Source organism: Alligator mississippiensis, chromosome 5, assembly GCF_030867095.1.
Source record: "Alligator mississippiensis isolate rAllMis1 chromosome 5, rAllMis1, whole genome shotgun sequence".
Lineage (NCBI taxonomy): Eukaryota > Metazoa > Chordata > Crocodylia > Alligatoridae > Alligator > Alligator mississippiensis.
Window position 1 is genome coordinate 152,454,919 of NC_081828.1, and position 18,552 is coordinate 152,473,470.

Below are 18,552 nucleotides of genomic sequence, written 5' to 3' on the forward strand. Positions count from 1 at the left end.
ACAGTGATACAGATATGTATAGAGCTCCACCTTCTGACAAAGCTGACGTATTAAGTCTTTTGACAATGAAAATATTTTTATGCTGCTGTTTATCTGAGGAATAGAAAATGTTAAACAGTGTCTCAGACTTTTAAGAAACAACAGCCAATAACTTTCTGAGATCACATGAAGAAAATTTGAATTTGGAGGCAGGTCACAGGTTTATTCCATCCGTAACATATAAAAACAAAAAATTATTTTTAATAAACGCTTCTGAAATTTGCCCAAAGGTGAAAGGTTATTGAGCTAATGAATTTCAGAAAAAACACATGACCACGTCATGACAGAAAATATTATAATTAAATTGACATTCCTTATGTAATCAAGGGGGAGAGAGAGTTGAGTTGATTAAGAATCTCTTATATGTAGACTCAAATAATGTTTTAGCAATTCAGTATGAGTATCAAAATGGATAAGTCATGCCTTTTCACAATTAGAAACATTAGTAAGATAATATATGTGAATTTTTATTGCAAATTTGACATGCTTATAAACATATCCGTGGCCATCAGCTTAAAACAGTAACACAGGTCTGACAAGATCTTGCATTGAAGAATGCACAAAGTTCCAAATATAGCTGTACCTGGTATTTTGGGGCGTAATCTTGAAAACATATTCCTGTGTACTTTTGACATGTGATAATTTCCTGACAGAAGTGGGATGATTTTTGTTTGTAACATTATAACATATATAAGTATTATCAGAGCTAGGAAGCCCTCCTGAAGAAGCTGCCATTGAATTCAGTTTAGAGGCTTTAAAACGTATGTTTCCATTTCAGAGTGATCTGATTCAAAGCCATTATGTTGTATAATGTAAATCTGACTTTTTTTTGGCTACATTAGCTGTAGTAGTCCTGAAGATTTTGTTGTAAAAGTGCACTGCAGATGCACAGTAAGACTTAAAGATCAATATTTTCCTTGTCATTGTTCCCTTTTAAAAAGGCATGCTTTAGAAATGTGTTATCTGCCCACACAAGCACTTCCAAACCTTTTGGTTTCTTGTAGTATTCAAATACGTGCACTGGCATAAAGTAACTGTTAGTTGAAAAGTTGTTCTGGGCATCAGTAAAAAATATCAGGATTTCTCTTTTTTTGAAATGCCTAGCCTAATACAGACTTAGTAATAATAGCATTTGCAATTAGAACAAGTTTACCAAACCAGTTATTCTGTATTTTTAATTGGTAGCAGGGCTCCTAAGGTCTAAGATAAGTATTTTCTGTGGTAAGTGAAAATAATTTTTACCTGATATTCATGTAGACATGTTTAGTTCTTTTTTTGAGCTGACTAGGATAGTAACATCTAAGGTAGTTAACCACAATTGCTACCATAAAAACAGAAAACATAGTCAAACCTGGTCTCAAAGTATGGAGTTTGTTTGTTTGTTTTTTACATATCTTGACAATGAGAAGAAAAGAAAAATGCTTTTTGACTCTTCCGCCTAAACCTACTGTGGTTTTTTTTAACTTGCTGTCAAGAGTTTTTCTTCAAGAAGGTGTTTCTGTTAAAGTTTTACTCTTTACTCTTATTAGAGATTAATGAGGGGAAAGGTAAACATTTAAATAGGTAGAAGTTGTACAACTGTGAAAAATACATTGCAATGGCATGTTCATTGTAGAAGATTACAAATATTTAAACATATCCCAAGGCCCCATTCAGGAAAAGGGGTTAGAAGCATTTATTTTCTGGCTTTTTCTTCACTGCATATGTTTCACTGTATATGCTTGTAAAACAAAAATAAAAAAAATCAATCTTTCATAGGAAAAAGAACAAACTAGAAGAGATAGGAGGCCATTGTCAGGACATCAGGCTTTTAACTTTAACTGAGCCAAAGTTACGTTGCTGTAGACCAGGCATGTGTCACTTATTTAGCCCTACAGACTGAATGAGGGTCACTGGACTGGTTTGTGGGCCAGATGGGGCCACAATGGAGCCAGTGTACAGGGCAGGTTCGGTGCGGTGCCACATGAAGTACACACCCATGACAGCTTCCTCTGTTGCAGGTAGCACACGTGGCCAGTCCAGCCCTATGTGCCACGTGCAATGTCAGCCCCACTCCAGAGCTTACTCTGCCCAGGGTACATGAGGAGCACGTGCTGCCTAAGACAGCAAATTTTCATTAAGGCATCTTTTGCTTTTATATCAGGCTACATCGGGAGCAGGCAATTATTTTGGGCAGAGGGCCACTTACTGAGTTTTGGCAAGCCATCGAGGGCTGCATGATAGGCAGCCCAGGACAAATAAATATTAATCTTCTAAATCTTTTAGGGGCCCCGTGGGCCAGATATAATGACCTGGCGGGCCGCATTTTGCACACCCCAAGCTAGATCTTCTTGGAGACTGAGTAGCGACTGACTGAGTTTCAGAAAATGGTTCATTAGTTCTGCTTAATATGTAAACAACAAGAATGTTACCAGCTTTCCTTCTCTTTCTAATATTTTATTTCTATCTCCATCATTTCCCAGATTTTTTTAAGTTTTGAGACTCATCCATTCCTTATAAATCTCGCTTTTTCTTTTAAAATGCCAGTTCGTATCAGATTGTTTAACGCTGACCTTCAGAATTCTACAAAAAGAAAATGGTTGAAAAATTAGACCTTTCTTGTGCATCCTCTTCTTACTCCCCAGAACCCCCAATGAATCTATGAAGAGCTTTCAAGTTTTAGCGTGTAATCATGTTCTAGATCAGGCCACAACTGGCCTGGGAGGAATTAGCCCACAGGCTTCTGTTCAAGTGCCACTCCTCCCATGGATTTGGCTGTTGCAGTGGCAATGGCAGGCAGGTTCCCTGATGTAGGACAGCACAGCTGAAGGCCAGATGGGGAGCTTAAACAGTAGTAGCAAGGGAGGGAGAGATTGCCCACATGATGGTGGCCATAGAGGCTCTTTGCATGGTTTGCATTGGAACAGCAGTGGAGGTAGGGAATATTGCCCCTGTGGTGGTAATGGCCAGGAAGGCAGGGTGTTGCTAGCATAATGTTGGCAACAGGGGGTCTGCATTCAGTGGGGGTCCTGGGAAGCCTATAAAGCCCCTGGGGACATGCAGTTCTCCCAATGTGCAACCATGGTCCTGAAACCTGTGGCAGGCAGCCCCTGGCTACTCTGAAGTTGGGCAGCCCTGTTGTAGACTCTTGGGTTGACCATCCCATACAATGTAATAACTAGAGACAACGAAAGATATCCTTAACCAAAAACTTGATATAATCAGTTAGATCTTTGACTTGAATTGAGTTGGTTCACGGTAGTGCAATGCATTTTAAGTTTTTCTGGTTTCCATTTTCAGTACTTCAGTATCTAAAATTTTCAATAACAAGTCTCTAGTCCTGCTAGTTTGCGAAGAAAACTTTTCAAATATGAGCTAAGAAATAATAGTCCTGACTCACTGTATTAATTGCCTGACATACAGTCTGAAAAAAAGCCATGAGGGCTGTGAAATGTGTCTAATTCTTGTAATACTACTATTGCTAAGAGTGACACTACTTTACTGTTTAAAGGGAAGAGTTTTCTAAGTTCTCTTGAGTTTTAAGTTCTAATATCCACATGATTATTTGAATTGTTTGATATTTGCCATGTCTCAAGAGGATTCGGTTTACGATTCATGGTTTGAATTGGAGATTGGTCGAGAAGTTTTTTCTGAAATAGAGTCCCCCTTTCCTTTTAAACATATTGTGACATCAGTTTTGTAGTTCTTATAACTTCTTCTCCGTACTCATTTTGGTTGAAAACCAGAATTCTGATCTTTCCCAAACTTGGAATTTATTTCAGTTGGAGTCAGGAACTTGCTTTGTCTTTGGAGAAGCAATATCCTATATGTTATTTAGAATCAGTTTGCATGACAGCGAGAAAGACAGACACAAACATACAGCAGTACATGAGCTCTGTTTTAAGTCAATTGTTGTCGATAGCTTGAACCTTAAAGGCACCCAAGGCTCTGAGTTTAGCAGCATTCTGAAAAGTGTTGTGGACATTAGTTATTTGGATTCTACAGGAACTCTGCCTGGAATCTTTGCCCTAGGACCAAAGCTTCACTTTTTAAACATTCAACGTGATCCTGACCCTGTTCTTGAGCAGTAGGCTTAAGTTATGACAAAAAAAAAAAAAAAAAGCAAGTCATTTAGATGTGACTCTCAATTTGGAGACAGTGTGGTCTAGTGGACAGGGTACTGGACTGGGAATGGGCTTCAGAAGACCTGGGTTCAAGATCTTTAGAGACCTTGTACTCCAGTTGTTAGCATGTGCTACCCATGCCAGCAGGTTTTCACTATTACTGTTACTCAGGCTAGCTAAAATAGGCTTATACAGGGATACAAACACGTGCTATAATCGCCCCTTCTTTTTGCTGTCCTCAGAGAACTAAAGTGTCTTAACTAAAGTGCTCCTCGTAGAGAAGTCATTGGGCACGATGTCAGATTTTAGCCTGCTTTATCCATTATGCATTATTCCTCTTTGTCCCAACAACTGCTTTACTGGAAAAGCATTCCTTGTTCTCAAAGACTGTAATGATCTATCAACAAAGAAAGGAATGTTTCTAAAAGGTAGAGGTAGAGATTCAAATAATTTCCAAGGCCCTTGGAACTCCTTGGTTCACTGAACAGAATGGTTCTCCTTGGAACTCCTTGGTTCAGCTGTGTGAGACACCAGCTTCAGTATTGAGCTCTGTGCTAGTTCTTCCTCTATCCATAAAGACCACTGCCTATCAGGGGACCATATATGCCTATCAGAGTCCCTCCTATTCAAGTTCAATATTCCCTTTGGAATGAGAAGGAAGAAAAGGAACGTCTCCGGTGACTTTACCAAGTTAACCCCATCACATTTCAGGAATGGACTCCAAGGAGCTGCTTATCAAAAACGTTTCTGAAAGAAGATATAAATCCTTTGCAGCCTCTTCATGGGTCATAATCACTCTTGGCCAGATGGGCAGTATGTATTAACCTTCATTCTACCAGAACTGTTTGAGTCACAAGGAGGCAAATCTTGTGCCTTCATGTTCAGAAATTTGCGAACAAATCACAACAGAAATAGAACTTAGATCAATTGTAGCCATGATGTGGGCAAGCCACCTACAATGCAGCAGAAACTGTCTAGATCTGTGGAAACCTCCATAGTAATATATTGCCAGACTGGAATTTCTAAGGAGGTGAAAGTTACAATTAAAGACTTACTATATGTGAAGGCTGTAAATTGTTTATTGAAAAAGCTGATGAAGCAGAACACTTGCTTGAGAGCAGAGTATCAGTTATCTTGGATCTTCTCATTTCAGCTCCTGCCTTTGGGAAATCATTGTACCATTTCTTCAGGTTCTGGAAAACTGCTATCAGACTCTAGATGATCAACCTCATGAAACTCTGACACTCAATACAGTTCTGGGTTTTGGAGGGGGTTGGGATTTGCGGGTGGTTGTTCTTTTTGCCCCTACCCACAACCACCTTTACCTTCCCTACTTAAGGAACTTTGTCATGAGCATAGTACTTCCTGCTCTCAGAACAGTAGAGGGGGTCTCTCTTTTTGAGTTAGACAATGGACAATTTCGGGTTGCTGTTATCCCACATTGAGACCTAAATAACTACTATACTACTCTCTACCTGTAGGATATCTTATTCATGTCCACCCAGCCCAGACAGCATATGAAGTTTCTAGTGGGAAATTATCACTACCAATATAAAGTACTACTCTTCAAGCAGTTATCAGCTTCCAGGAAGTGTTTGGTGCTACTGGCTGATTAACTCAGTACTATGGGAATCCAGGTGTTTCTATATTTGGGCAACTGCCTAATTTGTAGGGGTGCACCGATAAAGATTTTCTTGGCCAATACCAGTAGGCAATTATTAACCAGCCATCTTGACCGATCTGATAGCTGATTTACAGGAATGCAGCCTGGCAGCTTGGAGAGCACCATCTGGCTGGTAAGCCTGTGGGGGGATAGAGCGGAGGTGCAGGTTGAGATCCCCACAGTGAGGGAGAGGGTGGGGCAGGGGCAGGCACTGCCTAGCCAGGGTGGTGAATGCAGCCCCGGAAGTGAGGCGGACCCCTGGGTGGCTTGTCCAAAGGGTACGGGGAGGTGGCTCCCCACTGCTGTGCGCACCCACAAGGGAGGCATGGGGGGCATGTTCCCTCCTGGACTTGTACATAGGGTGCGCGCAGTGGCATGGAGCTGTCCCCCCCTCGCCACCCCCCTCCAGACAAGCCACCCACAGGTCCATCCCACTTTCAGAGTTGTATTCCCTGCTGTGGCTGGGCAGTGCCTGCCCCTGCCCCGCTCCTTCCCTCACCATGGGAGCCTTGATCTGCTTCCCCCATACTCGTTCCCTCCCCCCTACCCTTTCCCCACCATAGACTTACCAGTCAGATGCTGCTCCCCATGCTGCCAGGCTTCATTCCTGGCCACATGCATGCTGCAGCTGCGTACATGCACGCGGCATTTATTGGTGACATTATCAGCCAAAAAAGCCAATAATGTTAATTTTCCTGTCATTGGTGGGTGGATCTAATAAATATTGGAAAGTCTCCCATATTCTCTTGCTCTTTTCTCAAAAACACTGGTTGTAGTGTAAACTGGACTGGGGAGCTTATAGAAACAATATTTGAACCAAATTTTCAGGAATCAGCTTTGCTTGTATCATACTAAAACTATGAGACTTCCCTCTAGCTTGCATTGTCTTTCTATACCAATCATCAACTACCTACCAATTACTACTATACATCTCATGATGGACAATTTCATGGATGTATCTTACCTAAAGAAGCAAGACCCACTAAGCTGTCAGAAAACAGTATCTCTCTGGAATTTCTACATACTTCTCAAGATTGCCCTCAAGAGATCCCATATTCCTGAAGTGCTGAATAGCCTCTGAACAGAAAGTTGGAAAAGCAGAAATGCTCAAAAAGAATTGTGACTTCTCAACAAATGGGGATTTCTCACCATAGATCTGTTTGTGACCAAAGAAAACAGGAAGTTCAAAACCTGGAAAACTTGTGACTGAAGAATTCAGGAATGTCCGATTTCATGACATTCCTGATTTCATGCCTTCTATATAAATTTCTTCTGATGCCATTGATTCCAAGAATCATCAGAAAACTGAAGGAACAGCCAGGCTGATATTTCTGAGCTTAGCATGGCCAAGACCAGTTTTGTTTCATATCCCCAGATTTTGTGCATTCAGTCTCCTATAACCTTATCATTATTTCCAGATGTAATATCTCACCACCTCACCCTCTCAGAACTTTCATATTGAATAGTTAACTTCAGCAGAGAGGGCTTGTTCATCTGGCATACAGAGCATTCTAATTAATACATACTTGGCCAAAGGAAGAGACTTTTTAGCATGGTCCCATCATTGACAGATCTCTCTTTGGATTTTAAGTCCCTGATTTACTAGAATAGCAAAGGAAATTAACAAACTTTGATCAGGTATTTAGTTCATTAAAGTTACCTTCTGAATCATGGTTATTACATAAGGACAGAGATCCACATTCTGCAATAATGCCACTTGCAATTTTTTTTTTCCTGTCTGGAGTCAGTTTTCCCAATCAGTCCCTGGAGGGGCAAAAACAAGGAGGACACGCAATTCCCACCAAAAGAGAGAGATCCCATACAATCAAGCTGGCATCCAAGCTCCAACAATATATATCAAGACCAACCAAAAACCGCACCGGAACATGAGAGCTCCAATGAGGTAGATCTAAGGCAAACTAAGCAGCAAGGTGCTAAATGGAATACTAAATCAATGTTACTCAAGTAGAGCACGTGAGTGTTAAGATGTTTAAAAATTAGTGCAACTATGCAAACTTTTGAAAACATGGTGGCTATTTTTGCTAAATAACATGATCATCCTATTTGAGTCAATTGCAGTTTCTGAAATAGTGATATTAAAAGTTTCTGCAAATCCATTTTTACCATTCTTGCACTAATGGATAAACTAGCAAAAACAAATAATATCCAAGCATATTTTGACTGTAGACTTTACAGTCTTGGGGACTTTTCCTGATGTGAAAAAGTTATCAGACTCTCATCCAATAATAATAAGAACAAACGTACTCAATTTCTACCTCACCTGGGGAAGCCAGGATGCTTTCAAAAACCATGAAGGGTTCCAGATAGCGCAGAATGTGTATTTATTCTGATACAGCTACCTACAGAAGATATGCCAAGTTGAATTCATCGAGGTTCTTCTCCTTGAAGATGAAGTTAAATAAACCTTGCAGAAGGTTCCAGCTGTTTCAAAAAAAAGACTACATGACAAAAACCACCAAAGGGGGTTGTGCCTGCCTTCTTCTTGAACCATTTAAGAAACCATTTACTATTACTCAAAGAAGGCAGTTTTCTTAAAGACAGACTCCAAGATGTTATATTCTCCAGGGAACAGAATTTCCAGAGGCCATAAACCACTCAGCAAAACCCATGGTTTAATATTATCTATATTTTCTCAGGCTGAAGAAGGCTCAACATCTGGCAGTCTTTCTCATTCTGCTGCTTTTTCAGGTACTGATGAAAGAGAATCTGTTTCTTACCATAACGGGTTACAGTTCTTTCTACAGCTTATTTTTGTTATCTAACTCTGCATTTTGCAGCTCCTGTTCTTCTTCTCTGGGAAATATGTAAAATACGCAAACAAAGGAAAACACCCCCTTACATATTTTTGAAATAGATACAAAAAAATGCAAATTAGAGCGTTCTTGTCCTGAATCTGAATAATCACATTTTGGGGAAACTTTTGATATTGGATATCTGTCCTGGTATGCTAGGAATATATACATTATTTTTAAACTAAGCTGAACAGGGAAACAGATGGAGTTAAAACCTTTAGGCCTTACTTTGAAGGCTTTTATTAGTCAAACCAATGCTGCTATTTCAGACAAAATGGAGACGATAATAAAAATCTTGTCAGCAGTTACAGAAGACTATAGGAAAACTTAATTTCAGAGCACTGAATTCATATCTGCCTCCCCATATTCTCTCAGCAATACTCCATCTTTCTTCATGTGTTGGTCTCTCCCTCTTTATACCACCTTCCAAGATGCCTTTGTCTTTCACTGAGTGAGATTTGTATTCAACTACAAGATAAGAATCTGCTTCCAAGGAGTTTGTTTTAATTAAACAAAGTAATAAAGGTATTAGCTACTTTATCTGATATACAGGTTGATAAATTCTAACATTTAATGAGTATCTCTTAAAATGATTTGCTAAAGGACTAAGCTTTTTAGAAATGCTAACAAAATTCTTGTGCTGATTCAGAATATTAACATTGAATTTTCCTAGTCTCCAAAGATTATCATGATTTTTTTAATCCATGAATTGAGGAGACATCCTAAGAAAAATCTTTCCTTTTTGCTGTCCTCTGAGCTTGAAGATTTGCTTTCTCTTAAGCAAAACAAACAAAGTTGCCTGTGATGAACATCTGTCAAACTGCATTATTGGGTGTCTTGTGTTACAACTTAAAAGAATCTACATGTTTTCATACCATGTGATTGTCCTTTCCTATCATTAAGATTTCGTGTTCTCCCTCTTGTGACAAATGTGTCTCAGTTCCTATCCCTTCCTTTCCCCCAACCAGGATGTGCCATAGGACATAGTAATTCTAGTTTCCCAGGATTTCTCTTACATGTTTAATGTTTAGATAAGAGGTGGTCTTGAGCAGGTCACATAACTTCTTTGTGCCCTTCTTTTAAATAGACATTACAATGCTTTTCTATTTCTGTATCTCATAGGAGTAGTTTCTTTAATGTCATAGAGGGCCTGAGGTCTGATAATTTATTTTCCACAGCAAAAGAAAATTAATTAGAGGACTTTAAAAAATGGAAATCAATGCTACCTATGACCAGGTAAGATGGAAATTGGTTAGTCTTACACTGAGGATAAAGGCCTTTGCTTTTCCTCTAGATGATGATATTGATCCAGCTCTCCTCTGTGAAAATGTTAGTTATTTTTTTGGTAGGTCATGGAACTCTTAAGAACTCTAAATATGTAAAATAAGCCTGATTAATAAGCAGATCACCTGAGAGCATGGGGAGACTTTTCTGGAGGAGAAAGAGGCAGTCAGGTGAACTATATAATGTTAAAGAAAAAGGCCTGATTTGGAGGCATGTAAGGTTTTCTTTAATTTTATCTGTAACTAAAGGAAATATGCTTCACAGATGAGGTATATTTGCAGGTCACTTCTTTTGTTTCCCTGTTACTTTTACTCTCTTTCTAATAAAGACTACTGATGTATTGTGTAACTTCATATAATTGGCACATAAAAGGCAAGAATTCCCCCCTCCCCCATTAATGAAAGGTGCAGAAGGGAGTTTCAGGAGCTGAGAACCCTACTCAGTCTGGATGTGAGCAATGGTGTTCTCTCCCATAGAAGGACATCACAAAATGTTTCAATATGTGAATGCAAAAGGAAGAGTCTAATAACAAAGATGTATGTGTGAGTTAGCCATGAGTGCAAGTAACGAAGGCGTTCTTGTATGCTATAAAGAATCTATAATAGTGATGAGCCTAGGCTTTCCTTGATGTAGGGCAGGGATAGGCAACCCCCGGCACAGGTGCCAGAGTGTGGCACTCAAAGGCATTTTGCTTGGCACATGTACCTTTGGGTGGATGGCGGGGAAGGGGCCAGGGCTACGTGGCAACAGCAAGGATTGGGCCCCTCGTGGCTCCCCCATCATCCACCCCTGGCACACCAACATCTTACAAGTCGAAGTTGTGGGTGTTTTCAGCACTCCGCCCAAAAATGTTGGTCCCCCCTGATGTAGGGTTTCATTGGAGAATTTAGTTTGAGATTTGGGGGGAGGGGGGGGTTGTGTTTTGGGAGTGGCGGAGTGGGAGAATTGTTTGCTTTTTGTTCATGTACCAGTGGAGTTGGAGGAGGGGGGGCCCAGTTTGTTTAGATGTTTCCCTGAAACACCCTTGATAAAATCTAAAGATCACTGTGAATTGTTGTATTTAGAAATATCAATTTTGTTAACTGTTGAGTCTTTATCATAGAAATAAATTAGTTTTTTTTAACATTCTTCAGTATCTAAAAAAGAAAGCACCTTTCACCAAGCTCTGAGAAACTTTTTAAATCCATTTTCAATTACAAAATAGAAGACATTATCATATTGAGACGGGAGCTACTTATTCTAAATATCCATAGCTTATAAAATTATTTTGAATTTGCTATCCATTTTCAGTATTTTTATTTGCTTTAATAAAATAAAATGTGTTCTAATCTTAAGTGCTGTGCATGTGTTAAACTTGAAGATGAGAATTTCATCGGTTATATAACATGTAGTACTTGTATTATATTCATCTGAAAGAACTCCGACTGAGACCATTGTATTGTGTTCATTATACTAGCTTTGTGACTTCAAGGAAGAAAAACAGGTATCTGAGTATGAACAAGAAAAACAAAAGGATAGAAAAAGAACAGGCAGAACAGATAAAGAATGAGTACGATAAGTGAGTGCTTTACAAATGAAAGCAGATGTATGAAATTACAAGCTGTCGGATCAGCAACGGAAATGAAGATGATAAAGTGGTTCCCTGCACAGATTATAATTATTCATTTTGCCCAGTCCTGCATCTTTCCCCCATAATCCTTTTGGGAGGGGGGAGGGAAGAGGTGCAGGAGGAGATGAGGTTTACTCACATTAAAGAAAAAAATTAGACTAGTGAGTCTCCCTTGCCATATAACAATAGTTTATTTTGTCTTTTTATTGGATCAGAGGGATTTTTGTGTGTTCTGCAGGAATATTTTCCCCGCTTAGGATTCTGATTAATAAAAAGGATATTTATTATTACAGCTAAAGTTCTGAAAACTGTAAAGTTTCTTTACAATTTATTTACAATTGGTATTGTTGGAGGCAGTCTGTATATTGCACAGTATAAGCATCATTAATAGGCACTGCTTTGACAGCTGTGGCAGATGGATTGCCTGGATTTAGATGGTGCAAAAGAAATGAAGTAGTTTACATAGACCTGCCTGAAAAGATGTGTATAATAATTGCACTCATAATTAGATTGATTTAAAAAAAAAAAACCCTGACGAGCAAAGAACCATACAATATTCCTGGGTTAGGATGGAAACCTAACACAATCTGTTGATAGCAGGAGACAAACTTCAGACAGAGCAAAACTAAATCTGAACAAGTGACAAAATTCTAGGATGAAAGTTAATGGTGTGCTATAGTTTTAAAAGAATTTGAAAATAAAAAGTGTAAAAACAAAAATGCATTATGATTTCAGGATTTTCTTTAGAGTTCTTAGGCAGAGATGGAGACCAAAGTATTTCATAAACTAATGTTTCTGAGGCCTTACAGAAAATCATTTCTTAAGAATCATAGTTTATCAGAGGATCATAGGATAGTAGGGCTGGAAGGGACCTCACAAAGTCAAAAGAATGTAAGAAAGTATTGATAGCTGTTTAATAACAGATTTATGAAAAACATACACGATATTTCTGGAGAAGTTAGTGAGGAAAAGGTGCAAACCCCACTTAAAACAGAAGTAGCTGAAGCTGCCTGTTGAAGTCAATGGAATCTTTAGTGTTGATGCCAGCCCAGGATAAAACCTGTACGACACAATGCAGCCTTTTGCTTATATGTTGAGGAATGCTAGATTTGAATGGGACAGTTTTTATTTATTGTGAAGAACAGCTGCTGAAGCTGAGCTGTGATGCATCAGTAAAAAACAAAAAAACCCTTAGAAGACCCAAATAATGTGTATATACATATATTTTCCTCATTACCACCACTTCTTTTTTATTTTCTAGTGATCTCAAGTAACTATCAGACCTGTTTGGGACTTCTGATGCATTATCCACCAATTGGAGATGTACATTCACTCATCCTAAGAGCACTCTTTCTTAGAGATCCAAAGGTATTGTACCCATTTCTAAATATTACCAATATAGGAAATAAATATTGAACATGAAACATTCCAAGTGCTGCACAAATTAATGACAAATTGATTGGGGAGCATGTCAAGGAGATGCTTCTGGAGGCTGCCAGATACTTGTTGACGAGGGAGTTCACAAAATTAATCATGGTTTTATGACACTGGAACATGGGCTTTCCCATTCTTAAAGGCTGCCTTTCTGCCACTGTGCCAAGTAAACTGAACCAGAAAGTCAAGTAACTACTTAACAGAGGTTTCCCTGCCCTTCAACAATTTATACTTAATATTCTTCACATAGGATCCACACATGAAAATATACTTTGAGGATAGCAATAATCTTTTATTTAAAAAAATAACCCAGTAAATTGTCTGGAAACCATAGCACAACTTCCTAATAGACACTTATATGATAAATTATTAATTGTGAAAAATTGCCATTGTTGAGCACCATAGGCAATCAAGTGAAATAAATCAGAGAATTTATTTTTATAAATTTATAAATTACTTTTAAGTAATAATCTCTGCTAAAAATGGAATTCACTCATGGTCTGAAAGGTTCACATTGGATTTTATTTACACTTTTTAATGTATGATTTTGGATTGCTAATGTTTCTGACATAAGTAGATTTACTGATCAATTGTAAACAAAAATATGAACTTCTTGGTGTTTTAGAGCTAAACATATATTTAAAATGTTACAGATAAAGGGTCTGAGATAAAGCTATGGGCGATAATCTTCTCAGCATTCAAACCATTGGCAGGTCATAAAAAGTGTGCTGCCAGTTTCAGAATTGCCTTTGAGCAGGTTCCCATCACTAGGCTGCCAATGGATGGTCTAAATTCCCTTGTCCTTGTGATGCAGGTCACATTTGAACAGAAGAATTTCTGCCCTCTCTTCCGCAAAATGTTAAAAGATCCCAACGTTTATTCTTTTATAGATTAAGGGAAAATGTCTGCTTGTTTCTGTATCAGTCTTCTGCAGAAATCTTTTACAATTGCTTACCTTTATTCTTTCTGAGCATAAATATTTCTTTCATAATGGGAAGTAAAAACTTAAGAAGGTTTTTAGCATTCGGTTTCAGGATTTTTTTTTTAAATGTAGTTGGCAGATGGAGGAATCAATCTATGTTTAAGTTTAGGTGCCACCCACCCACAGAAACACGTGCCTGAGTTGCAGCAGTCTGTCAATCCCAGATCAGCCTCGTCAGCCATCTTCAGACCCACAGATAAGACGATCATGAAAGACAATCACCCTTAACTATAAGGGATTGCCAAAGAAGTTTAGGTGTTTATGCGTAGGTATTCTCTTTGCAGAACAAGTTAGAAGTACCATTTTAGGGAGATATGATGTTTGGATTGGAGAACAGGTACACTAAGCTCTTCAATCTTATCAAACACATGATCTGTTTTGTAAACTAGTGAGGATATATGTTGGAAGATCAGACTAAATTACGATTGAAAATTCTCAGCCTGTATGTCAGTCTAAAATGTTTTTGCATTGTCATACCAACAGATGAAGACAAAAAGGCCTCTGGGAAGAATGTTAGGTGGCTAGTCCTGTTCAGTTGTTTTCTGGTCTCCAACAGACCAGAGTTGACAAATGAAAGTCAAGGTTCACCCACTTTCAGTTACATAAGTTCTTGCAACCTGCTGGACGGAGTTGAAGACATAGACTTCCTTTTTAAAATGATGCCTTAAGAATCTGTTTCTTATTTGCCTCTAGGCCATTTTAAGGACCCTCTTGTACCCCTAAACATCTGTATTGGTACCCATTATGCTCCTGAGAACGGTCTGGATGTATTCCTTAACCTTCAAGCTGCCCTCTCTTTTTCAAGGAAAAAAGGGACTATAAGGCCTTTCATGCAAAAATCCTTAATTGTTTTATCACTTGGATAAAGTTAATTAAAATTGTTATCATGTCTATGTTGCATCTATCTGTGTGACTAGTACTCTGAAAGTTAAAATGCCAAGACTTCCAAGAGAATGAAGAGGCCTAAGAGAGGTTTAACAACCTCTCATTGCTCTTGGTTCAAGACTGCATTAAGGGACCTATGTTAAATTTATGTTCAAATTTGTTTTTGTAATACTAGTTACCTGTTGGAATGAATTGAGGATGTGCACTGTCTTTTAAAGAGAATGCCTTAAGAACCGTTACTTATTTTCTTTTAGGCCATTTCAAGGGCTGCTTATCAGGGAGCACATGCCAGTTTGATCAAACTTCACAATGAGTTGGAAAGTTGTCTGCCAACATTGAATTCCACATGCTACTGCTTATGATTGAAAGAGCAAAACTACAAATATATGGTAGAAGTTCTTAAACTTAGGACACTAAAAGTGCCATATTGGGTGAGGCCACAGGTCCATTTAGCCCAGGGGTGGCCAGCCTGCGTCTCTGGAGCCACATGCGGCTCTTCAGAAGTTAACATGCATCTCCTTAAATCTTTGCACAAGCACACGGTGACCAGCTTGTACTGTGTGCTTGTGCAAAGATTCAAGGAGACGCATATTAACTTATGCAGAGCTGCATGTGGCTCTGGAGCTGTAGGTTGGCCACCCCTGATCTAGCCTATTATCTGTTACCTCAGTGGAAGAAAGTAGATACTAAGAAAAATAGAATCTTAGACTCATAGAAAATTAGGTTTCAAAGGGACCTCTGGAGGTCATCTAAACCAGTGGTCCCCAACCTTTTTATGGTAAAGATCACTTTTTGGCACCCCAGGATCTACCGTGCCCCACCCCTTCCCTGGCTTCCACCCTGCTTCGCCCCCTGCCCTCCAGACAAGCTGCCCAGGCTCTGACCCCACTCGCCCAGCCCAGCCCAGGCGGCAGGGGGCATGGCTCAGCCCAGCCATGTGCATCCTGCCACTCCCAATCGTGGAACCTTTGACAGACTGAGATTGATTGTCATCAGAGGCAACACATTCGACCAGATTGAGATTGACTGGTTAGTGGCCACTGATCTAGTCCAACCCCCTGCTCAAAGCAGGATCATCCCCAGCTAGATCATCCCAGTGAAAGCTTTGTCTAGCTGGGTTTTGAACTTCTATCACCTCTCTGGGTAACCTGTTCCACTATTTTACTACCCTCCTAGTGAGAAAATTCTTCCTAATATCTAACCTAAAATTCCCTTGCTGCAACTTGATACCCTAATTGATCCTTGTTCTGTCATCTGCCACCACTGAAAACAGTCTAGCTCCATCCTCTTTGGAACCACCCTTCAGGTAGTTGAATCATAGAAGTAGGGTTGGAAGGGACCTTGTAGATCTTCAAGTCTGACCCCCTGCCTGGGCAGGAAGAAAAACTGGGCTCAAATGACCCCAGCCAGGTAGGCATCAAGCCTCTTCTTAAAGACCCCCAGGGTAGGAGCCAGCACCACTTCCCTTGGAAGTTGGTTCCAGATCCTAGCCACTCTAACTGTGAAGTAGTTCCTATGGATGTCTAATCTGAACCTACTCTCCAACAACTTGTGGCCGTTATTCCTTGTTATCCCAAGGGGCGCTAGGGGAAACAAGGTCTCCCCCAAACCCTTCTGGTCCCTCCTAGTGAGTTTATAGACGGTCACCAGGTCCCCCCTTAGCCTTCTCTTGTGAAGGCTGAACAGGTTCAGGTCCCGTAGCCTCTCAGTGCAGGGTCTGCACTGCTGTCCCTGGATCATGCGGGTGGCCCTCCTCTGGACCCTCTCAATGTTGTCCACATCCCTCTTGAAGTGGGGTGCCCAGAACTGGACACATACTCCGGCTGTGTCCTGACCAGTGTCACGTAGAGGGGGAGGATCACCTCCTTGGACCTACTTGAGATGCACCTGTGGATGCACGATAAGGTCCGGTTAGTCTTGCTGACCGTGACCTCGCATTGTCAGCCCATGTTCATCTTGGGATCAGTGATGACTCTAGGATCCCTTTCTGCCTCCATGCTGTCAAGAAGGGAGTTTCCCATCTTATAAGTGTGCTGCTGGTTACTACTGCCCAAGTGCAGCACCCTGCACTTGTCAGTGTTGAAACGCATCCTGTTTTTGTTAGCCCACCCCTGCAACCTATCCAGGTCTTTCTGCAGTCTTTCCCTCCCTACTAGCGTGCCCACCTCACCCCAAATTTTGGTATCATCAGCAAATTTGAACAGGTTGCTTTTCACCCCATAGTCCAGATCATTGATGAAATTGAACAGCGCGGGCCCAAGGACCGAGCCCTGGGGGACTCCACTGCCCACTTCCCCCCAGGTCGAATATGACCTGTCCACCACCACCCTCTGAGTACGACCCTTCAGCCAATTAATTAGCAGTCCATCTGACTGTGTAGGCATCGATGCCACAGTCGCCTAGTTTTTTAATGAGGATGGGGTGGGAGACAGTGTCAAAGGCCTTGCTGAAGTCTAGAAAGACTACATCCATGGAGACACCTGCATCCAATGCTTTTGTGACCTGATCCTAAAAGGCAATCAGGTTGGTCTGACATGACCTGCCCCTAGTGAAGCCGTGCTGGTTGCCCCTCAGCATCACCCCTGATGCCGGCCCATCACAGATGTGCTCCTTGATGATCTTCTTAAAGAGTTTCCCCAGGATTGAGGTAAGACTGACGGGCCTATAGTTGCCCGGGTCCTCCCTCCTCCCTTTTTTAAAGATGGGGACCACATTGGCTATCTTCCAATCATCTGGCACCTGGCCTGAGCACCACGAGTGCTCGTAAAGCCGTGCCAAGGGCCCTGCAATAGCCCCTGCTGGCTCCCTCAACACCCTGGGGCATAGAGTATCTGGACCTGCTGACTTGAACACGTCCAGCCCCTCCAGAAGCACTCTAACCCGGTCCTCCTCATCCTTAGGTCTGGAGGCGTTCCCCTCAAGTCCATCTTGAATCACGGTGCAGGAGTCCTGGTCCCTGTACAAGAAAACGGAGGTGAAGAATTTGTTAAAGAGGTTTGCTTTCTCCTCTGGTGCAACCACCAGATTGCCCAGCGTATCTTGCAGGGGCCCTGTGTTTCCTGGTACCTTCTTCATCCTCCCTATATATTTGAAAAAGGACTCTTTATTATCTTGGATGCTAGTCCTAGCTCTATGTCCGCCTTAGCTTTCCTAACAGCCCCCCTACAGGCCCAAGCAGTGGAGGTATACTCCTCTTTGGAGATAGCCCCTCCTCCCCCCCCCCCCGGAGTACACCGCCTTTTTGGCAACCAGGCATTCCCGGACGTCCTTGGTGAGCCAGGGGGGCTTTTGGGTGCTCTTGCCCCCCTGTTCCTTGTTGGGATCATCACCCCTTGGGCCCTAAGTATCGTCTCCTTAAGGAACAACCACTCATCTTGGGCACTGAGATCCCCTGCCCTCGAGAACCCCAGCGCCTCTCCCACCAATCTCTTCAACTCGTTGAAGTTGGCCCTCTTGAAGTCTAGGGCTACCACCTTGCTGCAGGCCCTTGTCACCCTGCACTGGATGATGAATTCCAGCAAGCGATGATCGCTATCACCCAGGTGGTCAAAGACCTGGAGCCCCCTTACCAGATCATCGCCTGTAGCCAGGACCAGGTCTAACAGGGCATTTCCTCTGGTGGGACTGTGCACCTCCTGGGTTAAGTGGAGGTCCTGTATCTCAGCCAGGAACCTCCTGGAACAGTCCAACCTGGCTGACTGCTCCTCCCAGCAGATGTCCAGGTAATTTAGATCACCCAT

At 41.1% G+C, this 18,552-nt stretch overlaps 1 protein-coding gene across 1 annotated transcript in view; it reads left to right on the forward strand.

Moving 5' to 3' along the window:
- The window catches only part of TBC1D5 (TBC1 domain family member 5), a 371,763-nt gene that overhangs the window by 244,174 nt on the left and 109,037 nt on the right, over positions 1 to 18,552 (forward strand). Inside the window, exon 14 of the mRNA XM_019497895.2 lies at positions 12,773 to 12,879. Coding sequence (XP_019353440.2) covers positions 12,773 to 12,879 — 107 coding nt within the window. The remainder of the gene's footprint in view (positions 1 to 12,772; positions 12,880 to 18,552) is intronic.